Genomic DNA, 13,625 nt, shown 5'->3' with positions numbered 1-13,625 from the left:
ATTTCCCCCGTGCTTTCGTTGCCAAAAGAAAATTAAAAGCGTATATGGGCCCCAAAAAGTATCCAAAAAGGAACTTGCCTTGCCCCAATAATTCTTCACCAAGCTGAATCTCTTCAAGGAAAAACTTCTGAACAGCTTCTGCATCCTTCAAATCAGGCAACTGCAAGTCAAACAAAAAGGATTTTCTTTTAGCACTTTTAGTCATTTGGCAAACTTGCTCATTATTAGCAAGATGAACCATGTTAAACATTTAACCTGTTTTGATAAAAAAAAAAAAAAAAAAAAAAATCAGTGTCCAGTAGCCCAACACCCCCACAAGAGTCATCTTGGGCCCACTTCTCTAGCAGTGCTTCATCCCCACCAATTGACAGAACATGCTACACTAGTATGAACTACAGGCAGTGGTGTTAGTGATGAAAGGAACCATGTATACAATATGATAAAAGGTTTTCTTTTATCAATCGAAAGACACCTCCCCCCCCCCTTTACAAGCTGCATATTCAGACAATGCAATACACCTGGGCAAAGCTATTATCCCCTTCATCATTCAAGCTGCAGCATGGAGTAACCTTCTTACAGAATGCACAATGAGGTAGGACAAAAACGATTTTTTTAAACATCCAAAACCTTTACCCCCGTCAAATATTGACACAAAAGGAATGCAACAAATGTACTCAAGTAATAATCTCAACAAAAATTTGCAGTCCTTAAAAAACATTTGTTTACCTTCCTTCAGTAAACTAACTACATCTAGCACTCTGGACACAGAGGGATAAAGCCCAGACAATGGTGCAGGTGACCAAAGTCTGATTAGCAGCTTGGACACCTGACAGGATTAGCAAGCATACATCAATCACTTTTAGAGTAGCTTAAGCTATATGGGCTATACCAAAAGCCAGTTTACCAAAGCTAAGGAGCACTTACCACACATACCCACTGACTGCCTTTTTATGGAGATTTCCTCAAGCTCCTGGCAGCAGAGTGCCAAAAAGCTTCATATCATTTTTGTTCCATAAACAGTGCAATGGAAAGATATTTGCCCCCTTCCTAATTTCTTATTTTTTTGCATGTGCCACACTTAAATGTTTCAGATCAAACAAATGTAAATTGTAGACAAAGATAACCCAAGTAAACACAAAATTCAAGTTTTAAGTGATTTAAGGAAAAACTACCCAAACCTACATGGCCCTATGCAAAAAAAGTAATTGCCCCCTAAACCTATAACTGGTTGTGCCACCCTTAGCAGAAACAACTGCAATCAAGTGTTTGCAATAACTGGAAAGGAGTCTTTCACATCGCTGTTGAGGAATTTTGCCCACTCTTCTTTGCAGAATTGTTTTCAAATCAGCCATACTGGAGGGTTTCAGAGCATGAACCGCCTTTTTAAGGTCATGCCACAGCATCTCAATTGGATTCAAGTCCAGACTTTGACTAGGCCACTCCAAAATCTTCGTTTTTTTTATAAGCCATTCAGAAGTGGACTTGGTGTGTTTTAGATCACTGTCCTGCTGCAGAAGTGCGCTTCAGCTTGAGGTCGCGAAATGATGGCCAGACATTCCCCTTCAGGATTTTTGTAGTGAGCAGAATTCATGGTTTTAATCACAGCAAATCGTCCAGGTCCAGAAGCAGCAAAGCAGCCCCAAACCATCATACTACCACCACCATGTCTGACTGTTGGCATGATGTTCTTTTTCTGAAATGCTGTGTTATACTAGATTTAACGGGACGCACACCTCCCAAAAAGTTCAACTTTTGTTTAGTCAGTCCACAGAATATTTTCCCAAAAGTCTTGAGGATCAGCAGATTTTTTTTGGCAAAAGTGAGACGAGCCTTTATGTTCTTTTTGGTCAACAGTGGTTTTCGCCTTGGAACTCTGCCATATATGCCATTTTTTCCCAGTCTCTTTCTTATGGTTGAATCATGAACACGGACCTTAACTGAGGCAAGTGAGGCCTGCAGTTCTTTAGATGTTGTTCTGGGTTCTTTTGTGACCTCTTGGACGAGTTGTTGCTGCGTTCTTGGGGTAATTTTTGTAGGATGGCCACTCCTAGGAAGGCTCACCACTATTCCATGGTTTTCTCCATTTGTGGATAATGGCTCTCACCATGGTTCGCTGGAGTCCCAAAGCTTTAAAAATGGCTTTGTAACCTTTTCCAGACTGACAGATGTCAATTACTACGTTTCTCATCTGCTCCGGAACTTCTTTAGATCGCAGCATGCTGTCTTCCTTTTTGGGATCTTTTGGCCTACTTCACTTTGTCTGACGGGTTCTATTTAAGTGATCTCTTGATTCAACAGGTCTGGCAGTAATCAAGACTGGGTGTGGCTAGTGAAATTGAGCTCTGATTTCCCAAAAAATGTGATTAACCACAGTTACTTTATGACTTAAAAAGGGGGTGGATCACTTTCACATAGGACCATGTAGGTTTGGTTATTTTTTTCCCTTAATAAACTCATCACTTAAAAACTGCATTTTGTGTTTACTTGGGTTATCTTTGTCTAATATTTAAATTTGTTTGATGATCTGAAACATTTAAGTGTGACAAACATGCAAAGAAATAAATCAGGAAGGGGGCAAACACTTTTTCATTGCACTGTAGGTAGACAACTCTGGGAGGGAAAATGCTAAGAAATGGAGAGAGTAAACCACAAACATAGCAATATACTGATCAACACCTTGGCATTACCAACATAACCAAGGAAAAGGAATGGTTGGGGGGACTGTTACTGCAAAAGTTCAAAACATTTACTCGTATGGTAAGTATACTTACACAACAGTATTATGTTAAACATTAGATCAGTGTTGCAGTAGCTTAAGTTATCTAGGGTAGATTACTGTACCTATCAGTAGAAAGGTGAAGATCTACAGAGCATTCCTGACCACAGGAATGAGAAAGGACCAATCATTATAAGCCCATTTTCGAAGAATCTTATTTAACATTTGTTTACCAGAACAGTCAGACTTGGAACAAAGCCAATTTTTGGCAGAGGCCCAGGGAAGAATGCAACAGACGCAAATTTTTAATGTAGGAGGAAACTGTAGTACCCCGAAGAAACCCACACAAACGCAGGCAGGACATGCAGGCACCACACAGAAGGCACTCCAGCAGGGAATCGAACCAGAGAACCTCTTGCTGTGAGGCGACAACACAACCGCTGCACCATCCTAGCAGAATTGCTTGATCCGTGTTGAAAAAAAGGAAAACAAATGTTCGTTCTGGTCCTGCTTATCTTTTAACAAAGTATTTCTCTCTCAAAATGTACTAAGTCTGAAGAGTTGAAATGAGCCAAGTTGCTACCTCCCAGGCTAATATAGCAAGCCTTCAAAAAGGGCGAAATCTGGCACCCCCCACCCCATTTATGCACTTCACTGTGTTTTAGTCTAAAAACTTGCAAAGGTCCTGGAGACATTTTAGTTCTCAAAGCATTTACCATTGCCAATATCTTTGACATTTAGAGGTTTCTGCCCGTCTTGTTTGTTCCACAGACCTAGCATTTCTATACCTTCTGAAAACGGTTTCCCCTGCTGGAATCAGTCTACTCAAAAGAGAATCTCCCTCCTGACCAATGGCAGAATAGGGATCTGCAGAAACAGACCTGAGGTACAACAGAATTACGTTTTCCTCATGTAAAGTCTGTCCAAGGGAATTCTAAAAATCAAAGCAGCACATACCTCAAAAAATCCTAATTCCTTGGCAGATACCAGAGTTTTACTGGAGGAAAACTCACAACTGAGAACACTAGGTACACATCTTTATTCTGTTTGAAGAAAAGCTCTTTGGGCAGAATCTAGATGAAATCCTATGAAAACTATTCTGTGTGAAGAGATAAAAAAAAGACACTGCAAGTTTAATCTAAAACCCCACATGAAGCAAGAGATTCTAAACACTTGCCAAGGGCTCTTGATAACTTGAGGGGGGGTCTGCAATTATAACACAATCATTCAAATATGGGAAGTTTGAAGGCTTTGAAGTCTACAATAAGCAATTACAGAAGTTACATTTTGTAAAATCCTCTGGAGCAGTAGATAGTTCAAAAGGGTAAAAACAGAGAACAGACAGTGAAAGCCAGAAACAAAATCTGAAGAAATTTCTGAAATGTTTGACAATGGGAATGTGATAGCCGACATCTTAAATCCAGCTTTACCATGGACACTAGTAAAGGAATAAGAGATAACAGGGTCTGAAGGGACATTTTCAACTCTGGGTACTTCTCAATAAGACTGACAAAGGAGAAATCTAAAATGCAGCTAAGAGCCAGTCATTAAGGCAAGGGAAAATCTGTGCTCCCTGCAAGCTCTGGTGAGCCGCTACAGTACCAACACATTTGGTGAGCAACTTGCGTGTCAAGGGGAGTCTGAATGCAGTAGTCCAGAACTGGGAATGACTAGTTCAAGTACCTCCTTGACTCCATGGGAGTTTAATATCTGAGCAGACATTGTGCACGTCCAAACAGCACATATAGTCTTCTCATACACATGAAAGGACCATCCGCATTGTGACTACAAAAAATAATTCCTTGGGGATAAAGTGCACAGGCAACTTATATAAAAAGATGAAGGGCCCCGTGAAGAGTGTCAAGTACCAACAACAACACAGTCAGGATTTTATTCCTTTAGAGTAGACAGAAATTTCCAATGTGGCTTACTTTGCTGGGAAGAGGCTCATATTTGGATTTTTACCTATTCCTAACCACCAGTCTGCTCTTATGGGAATTCAATGCAAAAAAAAGACAAGGAGAGAATGGAATTTCAGTAGCAGATTCAGCCATGCTGGGTGAGGCCTCGGTTGTAGGAGGCATGCTTTCGGCCGAAGGAAGAACAGAGGACTCTGTTTCAGCCGAAACAGAGACACTCGCGGTTGGCTTAACCGTGGTTTCGGCCGAAACCGCAGACCACGAGTGTCGGTCCTTTTCCTTACGCTTTTTAGCTAATTGTGAAGTCGGAGTCTCCGACGGCATGTTGTAAGCAAAAGCGGGGCCGAAAAACTCCTCTGCAAACTCCGACCGACGTCTAAGTGTCCGGTGGTTGAAGGAAGCACAGGCTAGACAAGCTGCTACGTCGTGGTCTGGGCCTAAGCAAGGAAGGCAGCAAGAGTGGAAATCCTTATGAGGTATTTGTTTCCCACAAGTTAAACAGTTATTTACTTTTTCTGACATCGGCTGAGGCAGAAAAGAGTCCCCAGCGGAGTACCAGCTTTTGAGTCTTGGGTAGTAGTATCTCTGGTTCTGGACGACCCGGCCGAACAGCTTCTGCTTCGGGCACCGCGCGGCAAGAAAGACTGAGGAAAATGGCGTCGGCTGATGCCTTTATACCCAATTGACAGCAGCTATGACGTCGGGTGAAGTGCAACATCAGCCGAGGCCAGACCCAGACTTTGGAATCCGGCCGACCGAAGGGCTGCCTGAGGCAGGACAACCCATATGTTAGGACTGCAGATGCATCCTTGAAGAACATCCTGTACTGCAGCTGTATTAGCACTCGAACATCTACATTTATGGTAGGTACAAAACTGCACTATGTTCATCGTGCATACAGCTGCAGTAATCACATATGGGTAGAATCCCAAAGCTACACACAGGGTGGTAGGCACTAGGTAGAACTGGGATGAGCCAGAATGTCCTGCAATACAGCAGTAGCAAAGCCTGCTCTAGTTTTGGAGTATAAAGGCAGGTGTTAGTGTCTTGTGAAGGTATGTACAGAACTCCAAGTGGCTGCCTCCAAGATATCTTTGGTAGGGACTCCTCTGAGGAAGGCTGTGGAGGTAGCTGTGGCCCTGGTGGAATGTGGTCTGATGCCTACAGGGACAGATTTCCCATGATAGGAGTAGCAAAAACGTATGCAGTGGCCTATCCATTTAGAGATTGTCTGTTTGGTAACTGGTTTCCCCTGAGCTCCTACAGCATAAGACACAAAAGTTATTCTGACTTCCTGAAAGGCTTTGTTCTGTCCAAATAGTAACGTAGCTGTCTGTGGATGTCTAAGGAATGCAGCAGCCTTTCCCCTTTGTTTTGAGGATTGGGGTAAAAGGTAGGCAAGTGTATGGCTTGATTTAAAGCTACCCTGGATACCACTTTAGGCATAAATGACGGGTTGGTTCAAAGGGAAACCCTGTCCTGATGGAAGATAAGAAAGGGCTGCACAGCCATGAGGGCTTGAAGTTCCGAAACCCTATGAGCCGAGGTAATGGCCAGAAGGAAAGCTGTTTTCCAGGACAAGTATTGCAAATCTGTTGAGGCAGCTGGTTCAAAGGGAGGCAATGTTAATTTTTCTAGAATGTAATTAAGATCCCAGGCTGGCACTGGTTGTTTCCTTGGTGGTTTTATATTCTTAGCCCCTCTAAGGAATTGCCTTAAAAGTGGGAGAGAGAATAATGGTGGGTCTATGTTGAACTCTGCAGAAATGGCTGAGGCATGGATTTTTATGGAGGAAAATGAAAGTCCACTGTTCAGCAGCTCAGCTAGATACTGTAATACCCGAGGCAAATTCAGTTTTCTAGGATCCTGGCCTTTTTTCTCATTCCAAGAGCAAAACCGTTTCCATTTTGCGGAGTAAGTCTTCCTAGTAGATGGCCTTCTGGCCTCCAGAATGACATCCTGCACCTCTTTGGAGAGTAGGGTCTGTTGTGGTGTTAAGGAATTTTCCATGCAGCAAGATTGAGTGTTTTTAGCTAACTGTGAAGAGTTTTGTAGCTGTGCTGAGTCAGCAGAAGAGGCATTAGAGGTAGAGGCCAGGGAGGAGTATGTGTTAGACTCCTTAGGAGTGGATACCAGTGCTGCCTTGGCCAGCCCGGAGCAATCAGTATCATCTTCGGTCTGTCTGCTCTTGCTTTCAAGAGCACCTTGGATAGAAGAGGAAGAGGTGGGAAAGCGTACACTGTCCATGCTATCCAACTGAATGAAAGGGTGTCCACCCTCCATGCCTTTGGATGAAAAGTCCTTGAACAAAACTTTTCCAATTGATGGTTCCTGTGGGAGGCGAAGAGATCTGTCTGGCCTTCCCCATGCTTGGATTATCTTTGTAAACACCTGTGGATGCAGCTTCCATTCGTGCGGATCTGTCATATTTCTGCTTAGATAGTCCGCCAGCGTGTTTTCCAAACCTGGCAAGTACTGTGCTTGAAGTTCGATTTGCCATCCCAGAGCCAAGTTCCAAAGTGTCATGGCTAGTCTGCACAGGGGGTATGAATGTGTTCCTCCTTGTTTATGTACCACATTACTGTGGTGTTGTCTGTTCTTATCAACAATTGTCCTGGATGCAGGAGGTCCTTGAATGCTGTAATTGCATTTATCACTGCTAGCATTTCTTTTTGATTGATGTGAAGGTGCTTTTCCTTTTGGGACCATTTGCCCTGAATGCACCTGCCTGTCATGTGCACCCCCCAGGCGTAGTCTGAGGCGTATGTTGTGATGATTTGCTTGAGGCTTGCAGAATGGGAGACCTGTGTTTGCGTGACATGCTTGGGCCCACCATAGAAATTCCTTTTGCAAACATGGAATTATTGGTATTATTGTTTCCAAATTGTGGCTGTGTTAAGACCATAGGTTTTTAGGTACCATTGAAGTTTTCTCATATGCAACTTTGCACATGGGATTAGAAGAATGCAAGACGCCATGAAGACCAGAGCCTGCAGGATTTTCCTTGCAGTAAGCCTGGTACAATTTGCTAGTGTTTTGAAGTACTGAGTTAGTTGCCCTTGTTTTTCTGGCATAAGATAGGCCATCTGGGTGTTTGTGTCCAAGTTCGCCCCCAGGAAAGTTATTTTCTGAGAAGGTGTCAGCCTGGATTTCTCTTTGTTGATTGTGTATCCCAGAGAATTCAGTAACCGTGTTGCATAAGCCAGATGTTCCAGAAGAGAGTGCTTGCTGTCCGCTTGGATCAGGCAGTCATCCAAATAAGGGTAAATTTGTATCCCTTGAAGTCTGCAGTAGGCAATTACTGATGCCAGGCATTTTGTGAATACTCTGGGCGCAGCAGATAAGCCAAAGGGCAATGCAGAGAATTGATAGTGGATTGAGCCTGCAAGAAATCTGAGCTATCTTCTGCAGCTTTGTCTGATTGGGACATGCAGGTATGCCTCCTTGAGGTCCAATGTTACCAGCCAAAACTCCTTGCCCAGCATGGGAAGCTGTAATGTGAGCATCTTGAATTTTGGTACGAGTAGAAATGTATTTAGAATGGATAAGTCCAAAATGGGTCTCCAGTCGGTTCCTTTTCTTGGTACCAGCAAAAGTCTGGAATAAAAACCTTGACCTTGTTCGTGGATAGGAACCTCTTGAATGGCTTTCATGTCCATGGGTTTTGTAATTTGTATTTGCGCCTCTGCCCTTTGATTGTGTGGCAGGTTTGGCATGCCTCTCATTTATGGAAGAGTGTGGAAATGAAATCTGTAGCTTCTGTTTATTATGTCCAATATCCATCTGTCTGTTGTGATAATTTGCCAATTTCTTGAAAATAGTGCCAGCTTTCCTCCCAAGGGGGCTGCCAGCTGAGATTTGCTTGGCATGAAAAGGAAGTCCTTGGGTTTGCTTTCTGTATTGTTGTGCACTGTCTTCGCCACCTCTTGGTGCTCGAGTTTGCCATTGTCTGTCTCTATATGATCCTTAAGTTTGTCCTCTGCCCCTTGAGCGCCTGTATCTACCTCTTTGGGGCTTGTCCGTGGCTGGAAAGGACCAGTTTTTTGAAGGCCAATTTCTGCTAAAACGAGGTGGCTGTACCTGAAGAAAGGCCTTGACAGTTTGCATAGATTTAGCTTTTTCTTCCATTTTCCGTAGCATCTCCTCAGCATTAGTACCAAATAGCACATCCTTTTGTAAAGGAGCATCTAGTAGTTTAGCTTTAACATGATCAGGCAAGCTTTGTTCCCTCAGCCAGGCACGTCTACGAATGACTGCTCCTGTAGCAGCAGCAGCTCTACTTGAGGCCTCTAAGGCATCATAACCACATTGTAAGGTGTGTTTACCCACTTGTTCTGCACTATGCATCATATCCTGCAATTCCTTCAAATCTGGTTGTTCAGGTTGAGACATTTTGTTTCTCAATTGTGATAACAGAAACTGCTGATATTTAAGCATATGGAACTGGCAATTTAAGGCCCTCATGGCTAGGGTGGCCGAGGTGTATACCTTTTTTCCCCCACCTTTCTAAGGATCTAGATTCTCTTTCAGAAAGAAGTGGATTCTTGGCAGTAGAGGCTTTCATTCCCCTTGGGGCCTTGAGAAATGGTTTCAGGGTCAGCATTATAGCTTTTGAAAAGAAACTGGTGAGAGTTAGGGACTCTGTAGTATCTATCAGGTTTGACTGGTGCAGGAGGCAGGGAATCCGGATTAAGACAAGCCTCCGAGTAATCAAGTATGTCCAGGACAGGAGGTATAGCCAGAGGTCTGTGTTGAGGTAACAAAAGAAATTCCCTAAGCCTTTTCTTGGAATCAGAAAAGTCCTGGCCTTCCCAAAGGAAGTGTTCCCTCAAGGTGTGCAAGGTTTCCCCAAAAGAAAAATCCTCTGGGGGAGATACAGAAGGAATGGACTGTTCTGCATCAGAATCTTCATAAGGGGAGTACGAGTGTTCCTCCACATCTGAATGTTCTGAGAAAATGGAGCCCTGTTCAGAAGAGGGGGAGTCTTCCTCCACTCTGGGTCTCTTGTCTGGAGGGGGTTGGGAACCCCTGATATAGGAAATTAAATCTTCAGCCATTTTAAGCATCTGCTTTTTAGGGATGGGGCCTGGGGATGGGCCCTGTGGAACAGGCCTCTTGGGATGCATGGCTGATTTGGACTTAGTGAAGGCTTTAATAGAGAAGGAAGAAGAGAGGGTCTAAATACGCCCTGGGTGGAAGTGGACCTGTCCACACTAGGAGGCTCAACTCTCACTGTGGTTTCGGTGGTTGTAGTCTGAGTAAGGGCCGAGGTACCAGCGGTCTCGGGTACAGAAGACACCGCCAAGGAAGTGTCGTCGGTAGTCAGGGACTGCATAGGCGTCTCGCTGAGAACCGGACCATGTGTAGCCAGCTTTGGCGTGGTGTCGGTGGAGACCGCGGACCTCGCGTGTCGGTCTTTGTCCTTGCGTTTTTTGGACAAAATGGTAGTCGGAGTATCAGACTACATTTTATAATCAAAGGCTTTATCAAAATAATGTTGGGCGAACTCCGCCCGATGCTTAATAGTGCGTTTATTAAAAGGCGCACAGAAGCGACAGCCCGAGACGTCGTGGTCTGGGCCTAAACAAGGTATGCAAAAGGAATGGAAATCCGTATGCGGTATTTGTTTCCCACAAGAAATACAATTGTTAACTTTGTCTGACATCGGTCTGAGGCAAGAAAAGTTTCCCCAACGGGGTACTTAGCTTTAAAGTAGACTTCGGTTTCCAATTTTTCGTAAATTCAGAAGCTGGCCGACCGGCACTTGCGAACTGCTTTGGGCACCGCGCGGCAAAAAAGACTGAAGAATATGGCGTTGGCTGTGACTTATATACCCCTGGCGCTCTGACGTCAGGGAAGAAGGCGACAACAACCGACGCCGGACCAAGACTTTGGAATTCGGCCGACCAAGGACCCGCCTGACGGCAGAAAACCCATATGTGATTACTGCAGCTGTTTGCACGATGAACATCCACATTCACCAGGGATTAGCCAAGAACCCTTGCTTTTGGCAAACCACCTTCCTGGAAGTTACCTTGGTTACTAGGTTACATCCAAGTTAACTACTGATGAAATTTCTGCAGTTATACCAAACCCAAACCACATCCAACAACTGCTTCATCTAGGTCTCTGAAAATGTTGGTTGAGACAGATATTGTATACACACAGCTGTGAAGGCAATGCATTTGTTTTCCATACCTTCAAGATGGACTTTATGGACTAGGGACTTAGAAACTGGGAGTACATAACAGATGTCTTCCTGCCCTCAGTGAAATCAGAGCCACGTGTTGGTACACAGCAATGCCAGATACTGCAGCTCAAACTGTTCCTTCTGTGGCATTTCAGACTATGCCCATCACAGGACAAAATATGTTTTAAGTAACCAAGAACTGAGACAGCTCATCTTTTACAGGCCATCTGAAAACCCAGAGTGACTCGGTGATTTGTCTCTTAAAATCCATCATATGGGTAATGTAACCACGCCCTCAAGGTTAAAGGAAAACTCCACCCTCTCACACAGTTTAACTCTATCGTTGGGTGTCTTTTCTCCCTACAATATGGTTCCAGCATTGTGTATGTACCAGAAATCTGCTTGTAGTTTTCAAAACTTATTTCCTTACATTGCAGTCCAAGGAAGAGAAAGCCCACCTACTTCTTTTTTAAACTCAACTTCTCACATACTTTGCAGAGAAATGTGTCTCCACCTGTATGACATACCACAGACACAGTTAAATCTGTAGTTTACCATGTCGGGTACTGAAGTCAATCTTAGATGGGTAATTAACTAGTAATTATACCTCAACACATTGGTTATATGCCCCTGCTCTAACCATAACTTCCCCTTTATATTGCTAGCTACTGCTTCCCACTACTTCTCTGTACTAAGTCTAGTTTCCTTGGTATGGAAGAATTTTATCTTGTAGAAAATACCACCGTTTGTATTTATTTCATTACTATGGTTTGTTAAATGTATTTGTTAGATTTGTGATGTAGTTGTGGAATGAGTTGTAATCATCTGTTAAGCCATGTAATGTACCAACATTTTTTTAGAATTGTGTTCATGGAGCTCATCTCCCTGGGCCTCTACTGAAAATGGACAAATACCCAGTTAGACTAGCCCAGTCAACACATGTAAAATAAAAATAATCCTGCTAATGTCAGGAACACAGCAGCTGATATAAAACAAGACAAAGCTGTGGAATTGTTAACACTGTTTTTATTGCAGAGGGGAGGAGAACTTAACACTCTTTCATAGCAAAACAAAGCAATTAGATCTGTCAGGGATTTAAAGGAAACTGTCAACTTTTTTGACAAATTTACATAAGCAGCAACAGTATTGAAATTCTAAGCTTTAAATGTTACAATCGTTTGTGTTGAAATAAGAGTAGTAGCAAAGATTTCTGTGACATTTACAGAAAAGTCAGTAAATATTTTTTCTTGTAAAGTATAAATGCACTTGCCATTTTCACACACCACACCAGAACTGCAGAGATTCAAGTGGCAACCCTATCAATTAGGTGCACTGATTGATTGTGTCTTTCGGCTTTTCCCGGTTAGGGGTCGCCACAGCGGAACTCCGGTCCACTAATAATTGGCAGTTGATTTTTATGTACCAGCTTGCCAGGCCTGACGCACAACCTTCAACGAAGGTACGCCCATTCACGCATGTCTCCACACAGAAGACGTTCTAGCTGAGAATCGAACCGGACAGCATCTTACTGTGAGGCGACAACGCTACCGCAGCACCACCACCACATCAACTAGGTGCACTGATACTGTTCATAAAAAAGGTCTAGCATGATGTGTGTGACATCCTTCCAGAGGGGGATGCATATCTGGTACATAGGTTCCATAGGTAGGTACTAGGCTATTGACCCTAAAGCCTATACATGCCTAGCCAAAAAGGTACCCTGGCTTTTGCCACCCAAGATAATTAGTTTCCTGTGCCCCTATTGAGAAGAGCCACAGAGGTGATCCCCGGGGTGAATTTCCTATTTCCCATCCAATCAAGATTTTTCTTCAAGAGTACTAATGAAGAGCTTTGTTTGATATAGATAGGTAGTTTGTTCCAGAGTATGGGAAGTCTCTGAGACAGGAATCTATCCCTCCAGCATGTTCTGTTTATTGTGGCGACAAGGTTTAGGTCCCTAGAGAGTGTAGCTCATAGGGATTGGGATTTCTTTAAGTGGAGCATGTGCAACTCCTCAGGATTTGACACAGCTTTTTGTGTTAGGCAGAGATTGCCTCCAAGTAGGCGATATGTGACGGAGTAAAGCTGGAATTTTCTGAGACTGTCGGCATACGGCATCTGTTTGAGGCCAGTAATCCTCTTTGTGAGGTATTTCTGCGGCCTTTCCAGTTGTTGCAGATGTCTTGTGAGGTACATACCCAAAGGGCCGGTGCACTCTATAATGGGTCTAATGAGTGATGAGTAGAGGGGAACAATTACCTTTTTTTCCTGGGGTCCAGAGTTTGGAGATTACCATTGCAGATCCATTGTAAGAGATTCCCACTGACTAAGAAAGAAACCATCTTCTTTCGGCCTTTCCGGTTAGGGGTCGCCACAGCAAATCACCCGTCCTCTGACTGGCAGTGGAATTTTATGGTGTAGAGTTGCCAGCCCGGCGCCCAACCTTCCATGGAAGGTGCACACACTCAAACCTAGGGCCAATTTAGAGTATCCAATCCACCTACAACATGTCTTTGGTATGTGGGAGGAAACCAGAGCACCCAGAAGAAACCCACTCGACTACAGGGAGGAGATGCAGACTCCACACAGAAGGCACCCTAGCCGGGGATCGAACCAGAGAACCTCTGAGACCTCTGTGAGGCGACAATGCTAACCGCTGCACCACCGTGGCCGCCCTAAGAGAGCAGAGCAACCATAATATACAGCTGAATTTACTTTAACATACGTTTACTACGTGCCCTTGCATTAAGAATAACAAGAAAAATAAATCAGAAATACGTAACATTGTTTAAATGCACGC

General features: G+C 43.7%; 1 protein-coding gene across 1 annotated transcript in view; it reads right to left on the bottom strand.

Annotated features, from left to right (window-relative positions):
- TOMM20 (translocase of outer mitochondrial membrane 20) overlaps positions 1-13,625 on the bottom strand; it is a 198,893-nt gene that overhangs the window by 6,698 nt on the left and 178,570 nt on the right. The window contains exon 3 of the mRNA XM_044058161.1: positions 23-160. Within this exon, the coding sequence (XP_043914096.1) occupies positions 23-160 (138 nt within the window). The remainder of the gene's footprint in view (positions 1-22; positions 161-13,625) is intronic.

The sequence above is a fragment of the Protopterus annectens genome, chromosome 16.part0 (assembly GCF_019279795.1).
Source record: "Protopterus annectens isolate FY-2018-M chromosome 16.part0, PAN1.0, whole genome shotgun sequence".
NCBI classification, from domain to species: domain Eukaryota; kingdom Metazoa; phylum Chordata; order Ceratodontiformes; family Protopteridae; genus Protopterus; species Protopterus annectens.
Note: the sequence above shows the minus strand (reverse complement) of the source record. Positions and strands in the feature narration are given on the sequence as shown.